This window comes from Gopherus flavomarginatus, chromosome 1 (genome assembly GCF_025201925.1).
Source record: "Gopherus flavomarginatus isolate rGopFla2 chromosome 1, rGopFla2.mat.asm, whole genome shotgun sequence".
Lineage (NCBI taxonomy): Eukaryota > Metazoa > Chordata > Testudines > Testudinidae > Gopherus > Gopherus flavomarginatus.
This window is the reverse complement of record NC_066617.1, coordinates 127163023-127176061: the sequence shown is the minus strand read 5'-3', so window position 1 is coordinate 127176061 and position 13039 is coordinate 127163023. Positions and strand designations below refer to the sequence as shown.

At 43.0% G+C, this 13039-nt stretch overlaps 1 protein-coding gene across 1 annotated transcript in view; it reads right to left on the bottom strand.

Annotated features, from left to right (window-relative positions):
- The window catches only part of ST8SIA1 (ST8 alpha-N-acetyl-neuraminide alpha-2,8-sialyltransferase 1), a 187863-nt gene that overhangs the window by 70351 nt on the left and 104473 nt on the right, over positions 1–13039 (bottom strand). The window contains exon 3 of the mRNA XM_050969133.1: positions 1848–1957. Within this exon, the coding sequence (XP_050825090.1) occupies positions 1848–1957 (110 nt within the window). The remainder of the gene's footprint in view (positions 1–1847; positions 1958–13039) is intronic.

Sequence of the window (13039 nt, the reverse complement as noted above, 5' to 3'; positions counted from 1 at the left end):
AACTTCAGTGATTACAATATATCAAAGCATATAATTGTAATCTTGTGACAGAGCTTATAGGAGGTGGATAGCAACTGAATAAATTTAAAATAAAGACATTTTGAACGAGGAAAAACTGCAACTTGTTTAAAATTGGTGTAATATTTGATGGAATTGAAGAGATATTTTAAAGGAAGCTGCACAAAGATCTCTTAATAGCAAGCTGAAGCAACTTCACGTAATTTTTGGGAGTCATTACCAAGTAAAATATATATATATTTTTAATTATAGCAATTAGATATGGAAAAGGCCAATTAAATCTAACTTACTCCACCTGCTAACAAAAAGCATTTCATCACCTGTATATTATTTAGTATACTTAAAAGATCTTAAACTTTTCCCCATAAATATGACAGTATATGACTAATGCAATCCTGCTTGCAATCAGCTGCTAGACTTTGCAGGATTTCCCCCTACCACTTCTGTCCAACTCACAATACACTAAAATAGCCTATGGCCAAGTTCCCCGTTTGGTATCGGGAAATGTTTTCCTATCAGTCTAAAAGAGATGCCCTTAAAAATGTTCTAATTGTCTTTGTAATTAATTTTCCTTACTGAAGCACTCCTTAGGTATTCCATAAACTAAGTATAAGGAACGTTAGGAAATACTGCAATAATGTTATCTAGTTGCAAATGAAAAGTTTAAATGTTTTAAGAGCAACCACTGCACTGTCTCCCTCCATGCCTATTTTTTTCCTGTATATATTTTAAGTGTACAGTACATATTGCCTTTGTCTGTGGTTTACTTCTCTGTTCTATTAAGGAAGGTACTTGGTCTCTTGGGTGCAAACCAGAATTATGGTAACAATGTTTGTTTTTTCACAAATTAGTACAGTTTTATAATAAGCCATCAAAATCTGATTAGGGAACTCTTAGAAGTGGGAGTTAATTTTGCATCCATTTCAAAGCCATGAGAAACTCCTATAGAGATGAGAAATGAAATGCTTAGCTTTCCTTCCTCCTCCCCTCCCCCCTACAACATTTTTCTTGTTCATGTTTAACAAAGAGGAACTAATTTCTTTCCCCCCTCCAATATCTAGAGTGCAGATCTAGATAGTGCCAAATTCAATCAAGAAAGCACAATGTCCTGCTTGACAGATCCTAATACCTTCAGAAAGGCAGGAGCAAAAAAGAGAACGAGGGGAGTTTAAAGAAAACTGTGTCAAGGGAAGAAGTCTGCTCTATTTTCATATGCTCAGAACTGAATCTTAGGGGAGAAAAAAATCACAGGAAAAACATTTTAGGCTGCTCTGTCTCATTTATGGGTCTCTCCCTGTCAAGTGCTATCTGCTCAGATTGACTTGAATGGGTGGGGATGAGGATATGAGTTTCAAAAGAGGACATTCAGCACCTAGTAGGATCAGACCCTGCCTAATGTAATTAGAAAGCAAAAGAAAAAGGCAGCTTTCTCTCTCACTGCCACTGTGTTTGTCAGGCTAATGTCTAATGCGGCCTAATTCATCCATCTGTAAATCTCCCAGAGATAGCTTCTGCATAGCCAGAGAGGGCCTATAAGTCTGCCACTGCTGCCCTCCCCTAGGGTGACCAGACAGAAAATGTGAAAAATTGGGACGGGGGTGGGGAGTAATCTAAGCCTATCTAAAAAAAAGACACAAAAATCAGGACTGTCGGTATAAAATCGGGACATCTGGTCACTCTCCCCTCCCCCCAAATCACTTGTGTAAATCATCCTGAAAAAGAAAAAAAGGTAAGTTACAACTGATTAATCACAAACAAACAGCTTTGAAAGGTCAGAGACTTAGCAAGGCTGGGGGAGGAGGCAGTGCTGCAGCAGGGTTCTGTCTTACCGCATGACAAAATCTGCTTGATCTATTTGTCTGCCACAGCCACTCTTCTTCAGAATCCCACCATTTCCCACCACGGAGCATTTCTTCAATGGGAGCTGGAATGGGGTAGCCTAGCAACAGAAAACAAGGCCAGTTTTTACAGAGAAGAACACACACACACAATCTTTGTTTGTAGCAGCCACTCCTGAGGCCTGTCGGGAACTAGGGAGGGGTTAGGTCTTGGGATAGGGACAAGAAAAGGGGAAAGAGAAGGGCAAATTAAGCTTGGAAATTAGTCCAAAGCATGAGCAGTCCGATTCCCACCCCCACTCCCAAAAGCAGACTCCATCACTATCCAGCACTAAGATAATGTAGTTATTATATGAAGCAGAATTTCCAAGTTACAAATTCCAGGTGTTCAGAAACAGTTGTGGAGTGGGATGTATTTTCTATTCAAATTACCAGGGCAGAGTACAATAGAAGGACCACAAAAAAATATGAGAGAGACAAGGTGGGTGAGATAGTATATTTTATCAGCCAACTTCACTTGGTGGAAGAAACAAATTTTGGGGCTTCACAGAGCTCTTCGGGTTTGGAAAAGGTAAGAGTGTCATAGCTATATACAAGGTGGAACTGACTGATAAGCATAAGGGGTTAACATAGGTTGCAAGAAACCACTTAAAACAAAGCGAGCGATTAACACCTCTGCAATCTTAAGATAAAGAAGGGTTAAGTAGGTTGCAAATTGTTGTAATGAGCCATAAACCCAGTGTCTTTGTTGTTACCATGATTTTTAGTGTCTAGTAGAACTATGAGTTTAAATTCCCAAGCTTGTCTTTTGAAGGAGTTGGGCAGGTGTCCTCTAAGTCCTCTAAGGATGAGGACTGAGAGGTCAGATATGGAATGATCGCTTTGCAAAAAATGTTTGCCCATGGATGATAAAGTGTTTTTCCTCTTTTATTTTTCGGTGTGCATTCATTCCGGAGCATAGTGATTGTCTGGTTTCACCTACATAGTTGTTGGAGCCTTAGATGCACTGGATGAGGTACACTGCATGTTGTGATAAGCATGTGTAGGACCCATGGATCTTGAAAGGTTGTCTCTTCCACCAACAGAAGTTGGTCCAAAGATATTACCTCACCCACCTTGTCTCTCATATCTTGGGACCAACACAGTTACAACACTACAAACCAAATATTAAAGGCACCTTCATGAGATTATACACAAAAAACACATGGGGGGAGGGGGAGAGGAATAAATGAGGAAGAAGTGTAGTTAGAGCAGGGTACTGGCAGCCAGGGCTCCTCCTAAATTCAATTCCTGGCCCTAGCACTGATCATTCTGTGGCCTCAGGCAAGATATTTAGCGGTTGACTGCAGCTCCCTAAAACCTAAGCCAATCAATCCTGGCATAAATTAAAACTGGGGGGGAACAGCCTTTATCACTGGTTTAAGATCCCTCCTAGCACTTTAACAGTGGATCATAATGCAGAGTCAAGGTATCATGACGATGCTATGTGTTAACATTGCAGCAGTGCATGACAATAACATAGTACATATAACTAGTAACTGAAAGCCTGTGCTCTCACATAGGTGTAATTCTTAAAGTCATGTGTGTGCAAAAGCCAAAGATGGGGGGCATGCATGGTGTTCTAGTGAGCAATGTTGCTGTGGGAACATATTCCCCAAATTTTTTGCACAGAGCTTCCCCTTGGCTGGAGGCATAGCCACCTGTTTGTTACCCATGCAACTGTTACTCCCACCTCCTCTGATCAGCTGTCATGTTCCAACTGCCATGGAACCTTAGGATGCCAATATTCCATCTGGTTCTCACAGGGCCCAGTGATGACTGAACCTGACGATATTCTGAACAAAACCGAGCTTGTAAATTGTTTCCAATCCTTCTTGTTGACTCAAAAGACGTTCTAGGCTTCAGAGTGACATACAGAGTAACAATCCTGGAACCTTATTACATATTTCCTTTCATTCGGAAGGAAACTAAACTACATGTTGAAGAGGCCTTTCATCTGCCTCTGAAATACAACTGATCCCACAGGTGGCTGTGACAGTCGTTTAAACAGCACACAGTAGCACTATCAATCAGTTTAGCACAGGAAATAAAAATACTGCATTGAATTGAAAATACCTGGGGAATTCAAAGTTGGTAGGATGAAGTTACCATTAATAGAATTGGTCCAGAAAACTAGGGTTAATATTCCCGTAAAAAAATGTGCAAGGATTTTTATCTGTCAAAAAGTTGTCAGAACCTCACTCTACAATAAAGACAATCATTTTATGCATCATCCTATGTGAATGCAAATGTCATGGTGCTGTGATGGAGCTTCACAAGACAATTATTCTTCCCTTCAGGACAAATCAAAATGGTGGCAGTACTTATACTTGCTTAAGTATTGGAGGGGATGTAAAGTGCAGCATTATGCATTTTTCTTATATCTCCATAAGGCACACACCAAGCATAACAGTGTAGTGAAGTACAGAGAACCAACCCAGAGTTTCAGTCTGAATTATGAATGTGTCAGGCTTCTATGTTTTAAATCCATTATTTAGTTTCTTCCCTGCAATTAGCTTTTTTCCCCTCAGCAAACTGGATTCTATTCAGCTGCTTATAAAGCCATTGCCTGCTTTCTAATGAAGGATATCAAAATGATTTGTGCACTTTAATCCTGGATTACAATATGTTAAGGAAGAAAAATCAGTTTTGGTTTACTGATGTCTGGCTACTGCTAGGAACACAGTGATAGCACAGCAAAGTAACCCTATGTATGCAACCACATTCTTGCTTGTGCATTTGCTTTCTCAAGAACACTTTTTAATGTACACATTTATTGAACTAGGAATGTATCTCACTTCAAAGGTGACCCTGATCAAATGATAATCTGCAGGCTGATTGAAAAAACATGTAAAGAAATTTAGAATTGAAATTGTTAGTTTTATTTAAATAGCAGTGCCTTTCTTACTCAAGGTATCTCACAGCCATTTAAAAGACAATTAGTTACATAATGGTAGCTCAGCGATGGCGTATAGGCAAAATGCAGCAGCCATTAACTCTTCATTTTCAAGAGCTGTGAAAGGCTTCATTACATAATTCCTGGTTTAATACATCACAGTCTTAATCCAGATTACAGTGAAAATCTAGGAGTTTTCTAAATGTTTAGCAATAGACTATAGATCAGTCTTTCCAAAAGTGCAGTCCTTAGACTTCTAGGGTCCACTGTGGGTTATGCAGGTGCCCTTGTGCCAAGGCCAGATTGCACCAGATCATCATTCTGGCAATTTTGCCAGGTGGCAGCTGCCATTTTGTTCTCTGCACAGTGTGACCTCAACTCACCATATGTGAGAGGTCACTCTGGCAGGGATGTTACAGTAGTACTGCAAATGAAAGGGGTCTGGGATATTTAGTCAGATACCAAAGGGGTCCTTTGGCTGAATAAAAATTGGGAAACACTGCTATAGATTATAGACTCATAGACTCATAGGTCAGAAGGGACCAATATGATCATCTAGTCTGACCTCCTGCACAAGGCAGGCCACAGAACCCCACCCATCCAATTTTATAACAACCCCTAACCCAGGACCGAGTTATTGAAATCCTCAAAATTGGTTTGAAGACCTCAAGCTGCAGAGAATTCACCAGCAAGCAACCCGTGCCCCACGCTGCAGGGGAAGGCGAAAAACCTCCAGGGCCCCTGCCAATCCGCCCTGGAGGAAAATTCCTTCCCGACCCCAAATATGGCGATCAGCTAAACCCTGAGCATGTGGGCAAGACTCACCAGCCAGCACCCAAGAAGGAATTCTCTGCAGTAACTCAGTTCCCATCCCATCCAACATCTCCCCGCAGACCATTGAGCAGACCTATCTGGTGGTAATCCAAGATCAATTGCCCAAATTAACGATCCTATCATAACATCCCCTCCATATACTTATCAAGCTTAGTCTTAAAGCCAGAAAAGTCTTTTGCCCCCACTACTTCCCTCGGAAGGCTGTTCCAGAACTTCACTCCCCTAATGGTTAGAAACCTTCGTCTAATTTCAAGTCTAAACTTCCTAATATCCGGTTTATACCCATTCGTCCTCGTGCCTACATTAGTACTAAACTTAAATAATTCCTCTCCCTCCCTAACGTTAACCCCCCTGATATATTTATATAGAGCAAGCATATCCCCTCGCAGCCTTCTTTTGGCCAGGCTAAACAAGCCAAGCTCTTTGCGTCTCCTTTCATAAGGCAGTTTTTCCATTCCTCGGATCATCCTTGTAGCCCGTCTCTGAACCTGTTCCAGTTTGAATTCATCCTTCTTGAACATGGGACACCAGAACTGCACACAGTATTCCAGATGGGGTCTCACCAACGCCTTGTATAACGGTACTAACACCTCCTTATCCTTGCAGGAAATACCTCGCCTGATGCATCCCAAAATCGCATTTGCTTTTTTAACAGCCGTATCACATTGGCGACTCATAGTCATCCTGCTATCAACCAGTACCCCAAGGTCCTTCTCCTCCTCCATTGCTTCCAACTGATGCGCCCCCAATGTATATCTAAAATTCTTATTATTAATTCCTAAGTGCATGACCTTGCACTTTTCACTATTGTATTTCATCCTATTTCTATTACTCCAGTTTACAAGGTGGTTCAGATCTTCCTGAATAGTATCCCTGTCCTTCTCCGTGTTAGCAATACCCCCCAGCTTTGTATCATCCGCAAACTTTATTAGCACATTCCCGCTCTTTGTGCCAAGGTCAGTAATAAAAAGGTTAAATAAGATCGGTCCCAAAACCGATCCTTGAGGGACTCCACTAGTGACCTCCTTCCAGCCTGACAGTTCACCTTTCAATACGACCCGCTGGAGTCTCCCCTTCAACCAGTTCCTTATCCACCTTACAACTTTCATATTCATCCCCATCTTTTCCAAATTTAACTAACAGTTCCCCATGCGGAACCGTGTCGAACGCCTTACTGAAATCTAGGTAAATTATATCTACCGCATTTCCTTTATCTAAGTAATCCGTCACCTTCTCAAAGAAGGAGATCAGATTGGTTTGACACGATCTACCTTTAGTAAATCCGTGTTGCAATTCGTCCCAATTACCATTGACCTCTATGTCCTTAACTACTTTCTCCCTTAAAATTTTTTCCAAGACCTTACATACTACAGACGTCAAGCTAACAGGCCTATAATTACCCGGATCAATTTTATTCCCTTTCTTAAAAATAGGAACTACATTAGCAATCCTCCAGTCATACGGCACAACTCCCGAGTTTATCGATTGCTTAAAAATTCTCGCTAACGGGCTCGCAATTTCACGCGCCAGTTCCTTTAATATCCTCGGATGGAGATTGTCCGGGCCCTCCGACTTCGTCCCATTGAGCTGTTCAAGTACAGCCTCTACCTCAGTTGCGGTAATATCCACTTCCATATCCACATTCCCGTTTATCATCCCTCCATCATCGCTAGATTCCTCACTAGTCTTATTAAAAACTGAGGCAAAGTACTTGTTTAGATGTTGGGCCATTCCTAGGTTATCCTTAACCTCCATTCCATCCTCAGTGTATAGCGGCCCCACTTCTTCTTTCTTTGTTTTCTTCTTATTTATGTGGCTGTAGAACCTTTTACTATTGGTTTTGATTCCCTTTGCGAGGTCCAGTTCAATGCGGCTTTTAGCCTTCCTCACTTTATCCCTACATGTTCTGACCTCACCAAGGTAGCTTTCCTTACTGACCCTGCCTTTCTTCCACTCCCTGTAAGCTTTCTGCTTTTGTCTAATCCCCTCTCTGAGTTGCTTGCTCATCCAGTTTGGCCTACAACTCCTGCCCATGGTTTTTTTCCCCTTTCTTGGGATGCAGGCTTCCGACAGTCTCCGCAGCTGCGACTTAAAGTAATTCCAGGCCTCCTCCGCATTTAAATCCACTAATTCCTCCGTCCAATCCACTTCCCTAACTAATTTCCTTAATTCTTTAAAATTAGCCCTCGAGAAGTCGAAAACCCTAATCCCAGATCTACATTTGTTTATCCTTCCATCTAGTTTGAACTGAATCAGCTCATGATCACTCGAACCAAGGTTGTCCCCTACCACCATTTCTTCTACGAGGTCCTCACTGCTCACCAACACCAAATCTAAAATGGCATCTCCTCTCGTAGGTACTTTAACTACTTGATGAAGAAATCCATCCGCTATCACATCCAGAAAAATCTGACCCCTATTATTCTTGCAAGCACTCGTCCTTCAGTCTATATCCGGGAAGTTGAAGTCCCCCATAATCACACATTTCCCCTTTGTGTTTACTTCATTAAAGACATTAAAGAGGTCTCTATCCATATCCCAATCAGATCCCGGCGGTCTATAGCACACCCCAAGCACTATCTCAGGGGAAGCTCTAGTTGCTTTTTTACCCAGTGTGATTTTTGCCCAGACAGACTCTGTCTTATCCATTCCATCGCCTCTTATTTCGCTACAGTTAATTTCATCATTGATGTACAAGGCTACTGTAATAACCTTAGTCCCAGATTTGGACCTTAGCGTCCAAAATATGGGGGTTAGCATGAAAACCTCCAAGCTTAGTTACCAGCTTGGACCTGGTACCTGCTGCCACCACCCAAAAAATTAGAGTGTTTTGGGGCACTCTGGTCCCCCTGAAAAACCTTCCCTGGGGACCCCAAGACCCAAATCCCTTGAGTCTCACAACAAAGGGAAATAATCCTTTTTCCCTTCCCCCCTCCAGGTGCTCCTGGAGAGATACACAGACACAAGCTCTGTGAATCCAAACAGAGTGAATCTCCCTCTCTGTTCCCAATCCTGGAAACAAAAAGTACTTTCCTCTTCACCCAGAGGGAATGCAAAATCAGGCTAGCCACTTCAACACACACAGATCTCCCCTGATTTCTTCCTCCCACCAATTCCCTGGTGAGTACAGACTCAATTTCCCTGCAGTAAAGAAAAACTCCAACAGGTCTTAAAAGAAAGCTTTATATAAAAAAAGAAAGAAAAAATACAAATAGTCTCTCTGTATTAAGATGACACAATACAGGGCAATTTCTTAAAAGAATATTGAATAAACAGCCTTATTCAAAAAGAATACAAATCAAAGCACTCCAGCACTTATATTCATGCAAATACCAAAGAAAAGAAACCATATAACTTACTATCTGATCTCTTTGTCCTTACACTTGGAAACAGAAGACTAGAAAATAGAACTACTTCTCCAAAGCTCAGAGAAAGCAGGCAGGCAGACAAAAGAAAAAAGACAAAGACACTCAATTCCCTCCACCCAAAGTTGAAAAAATCCGGTTTCCTGATTGGTCCTCTGGTCAGGTGCTTCAGGTGAAAGAGACATTAACCCTTAGCTATCTGTTTATGACACGCCCCCCAAATTGCAGACAGTGGGGAAGCTCACTGGCGGCGATTTCCTTCTAGAACTTGAAAATAAACAGATTAATACAACACATACACCTTTACATATACTCCTAAGTATATAACTAACAGACTTCTACATTTTAAGAACACTTTTTAACTACTGAATTCTGGGAAACTCTCACGGGAGAGTGCATCAGCAACTTTATTAGAAGCTCCTGTGATGTGTTGAATTTCAAAATCAAAATCTTGGAGAGCTAAACTCCAACGAAGAAGTTTCTTGTTGTTCCCCTTGGCAGTATGAAGCCACTTTAGTGCAGCATGGTCAGTTTGTAGTTGGAACCGCCGTCCCCAAACATATGGGCGTAGCTTTTCCAGGGCGTACACAATGGCATAGCATTCCTTTTCACTGACTGACCAGTGACTTTCCCTCTCAGACAGTTTCTTGCTGAGAAACACGACAGGATGGAAGTTGTGATCTGTTGCTTCCTGCATGAGCACTGCTCCTATACCACGCTCAGATGCATCCGTGGTTACTAGGAATGGCTTGTCAAAGTCCGGGGCCCTGAGCACAGGGTCAGACATGAGCGTTGCCTTAAGTTGGGTAAAGGCCTTTTGACACTCATCAGTCCACTTAACTGCATTTGGCTGGGTCTTTTTGGTCAGGTCGGTCAGTGGGGCAGCGATTTGGCTGTAGTGTGGTACAAATCGCCTGTAGTATCCGGCCAAGCCTAAGAAGGATTGGACCTGTTTCTTTGACCTTGGGACAGGCCACTTTTGGATAGCATCCACCTTGGCCTGTAGGGGGTTTATGGTTCCTCGACCCACCTGGTGCCCCAGGTAAGTCACTCTGTTTTGGCCTATTTGACACTTTTTGGCCTTAACAGTTAGTCCTGCCTGCCTGATGCGCTCAAAGACCTTTTCCAGGTGTAGTAGGTGTTCGGGCCAGGAGTCTGAAAAAATGGCCACATCATCGAGGTAGGCAACTGCAAATTCTCCCAGTCCAGCTAGTAGACCATCTACCAGCCTTTGGAAGGTGGCGGGTGCATTACGAAGGCCGAAAGGAAGGACATTGAATTCATACACCCCCGCATGGGTGACGAATGCTGACCTCTCCTTGGCAGGTTCATCTAGCGGTACTGGCCAGTACCCCTTGGTTAAGTCTATTGTAGAGATGAACTGGGCACGTCCCAACTTTTCCAATAGCTCATCGGTACGTGGCATTGGATAGTTGTCCGGACGAGTTACAGCATTTAGCTTACGGTAGTCCACGCAAAAGCGTATTTCCCCATCTGGTTTGGGTACGTGTAACCATTCCCACTCTCTTGGCCCGCCTCACCTGGTTGGCCAAGTCTTCCCCCAGTAGCATGGGGATAGGATAATTGTCATAGACTGCAAAAGTCCACATTCCTGACCAGCCTTTGTACTGGACAGGCAGTTGAGCTGTAGGCAAGTCTACAGCTTGTGACATGAAGGAGTAAATTGTAACTTTGGCCTTTGGGTTGATGAATTTGGGGTCAACGAAGGATTGGTGGATAGCTGACACTTGTGCCCCCGTGTTTCTCCACGCAGTAACCTTTTTTCCGCCCACTCTTAAATTTTCCCTTCGCTCCAAGGGTATTTGAGAGGCATCCGGGCCTGGGGATCTTTGGTGTGATGGTGGTGTAATGAATTGCACTCGCATGGTGTTCTTGGGACACTTGGCCTTGATATGTCCCAGTTCATTACACTTAAAGCATCTTCCATCTGATGGGTCACTGGGCCGAGGTGAGTTACTGGAGACTGGTGAGGTTGAAGGGTAGGGTATCTGTGGCTTTACTTGGGTGGTATGTGGGGTCTTTGGCTGTCCTCGGTTGTAGGGTTTATGGTCTGTGTGCCCCCTGGGGTAATCGTTCCCCTTGACAGTAGCTTTCTTGCTTTCTGCCAGTTCCATCCATTTGGCTCCAATCTCCCCCGCCTCAGCGATATTCTTGGGGTTTCCATCTTGTATGTACCGTGTGATGTCTTCAGGAACACCATCCAAGAACTGCTCCATTTGTATGAGGAGGTTCAGTTCTTCCAAGGTTTGAATGTTGTTTCCTGTTATCCAGGCCTCATAGTTTTTTGCAATGTAGTAGGCGTGTTTGGGAAATGACACCTCTGGTTTCCACTTTTGGGTTCTGAAGCGCCGACGGGCATGATCTGGGGTTATCCCCATCCTGTATCTGGCCTTGGTTAGAAAAAGTTTATAGTCATTCATTTGGTGCTTAGGCATTTCAGCTGCCACCTCTGCTAAAGGTCCACTGAGCTGTGACCTCAATTCTACCATGTACTGGTCTTCGGGAATGCTGTACCCAAGACAGGCTCTTTCAAAATTTTCCAAGAAGGCCTCGGTGTCATCACCTGCCTTGTAGGTGGGAAATTTCCTGTGCTGTGGAGCAATATTTGGCGCCGGGTTGTTAGGGTTGGCTGGCACAGGCAGCCCAGCTTTTGCCAACTCCAGTTCATGTTTTCTCTGTTTTTCCTTCTCTTCATTCTCTTTTTGTTGTTTTTCCATTTCTCGGTGGTGGTTTTCCATTTCTCGGCGGTGGGCCACCTCTTCTTCTTCTAGTTTTCTTCTGTGTGCTGCCTCCTTGGCTGCCTCTTTGGCTGCCTGTTCTCTTTGGTAGGCTGCCTGTTCTCTTTGGTAGGCTGCCTCTTTGATCTGTTCTTCTCTTTCTTTCATCTCCATCTCTTTTTGTTTTATTTCCAGTTGCTGTTTGTGTTTTTCCATCTCTCGCCTGTGTTCAGCTTCTTTGATTTGTTCTTCGGCGTCAATTTTTGCCTTAGAAGTCATGGTTCCTGTTTTCTTGTGTTGGGGTGCCCTCCGGTGTTTATCTTTTGAACTGCAGGTTCTCTGTTGCCTCCTGAAGTCTGCCTAGCAACAGTGCCTTTTTTCTTTTTCTCTTTCTAGCTAATGTTCAATGAAGGGAAACCAGAAAAACCACTTTATTTGCATGCCTATAAGTGCTGGTACTTGACTCCTAATGGGAGGGCTATTGTGTGACAAAAGACTGTTAATAGTCCTTAACGACTTCTGCTTAACATGCAAGCCACAAACTGCCAGAGAGAGCAGAAAAAAAAATTTCTCTCTGGTTCCCTTTTAAAACCAACTTGTTTCTCTCTGCTAAAAAGCCCTTAGCAGAGAAACGAAAAATATAATATTTCTACTGGCTTCTGGATTCTGTCTATCTCCCACCAGCTGCCGCCATGTAATAACCTTAGTCCCAGATTTGGACCTTAGCGTCCAAAATATGGGGGTTAGCATGAAAACCTCCAAGCTTAGTTACCAGCTTGGACCTGGTACCTGCTGCCACCACCCAAAAAATTAGAGTGTTTTGGGGCACTCTGGTCCCCCTGAAAAACCTTCCCTGGGGACCCCAAGACCCAAATCCCTTGAGTCTCACAACAAAGGGAAATAATCCTTTTTCCCTTCCCCCCTCCAGGTGCTCCTGGAGAGATACACAGACACAAGCTCTGTGAATCCAAACAGAGTGAATCTCCCTCTCTGTTCCCAATCCTGGAAACAAAAAGTACTTTCCTCTTCACCCAGAGGGAATGCAAAATCAGGCTAGCCACTTCAACACACACAGATCTCCCCTGATTTCTTCCTCCCACCAATTCCCTGGTGAGTACAGACTCAATTTCCCTGCAGTAAAGAAAAACTCCAACAGGTCTTAAAAGAAAGCTTTATATAAAAAAAGAAAGAAAAAATACAAATAGTCTCTCTGTATTAAGATGACACAATACAGGGCAATTTCTTAAAAGAATATTGAATAAACAGCCTTATTCAAAAAGAATACAAATCAAAGCACTCCAGCACTTATAT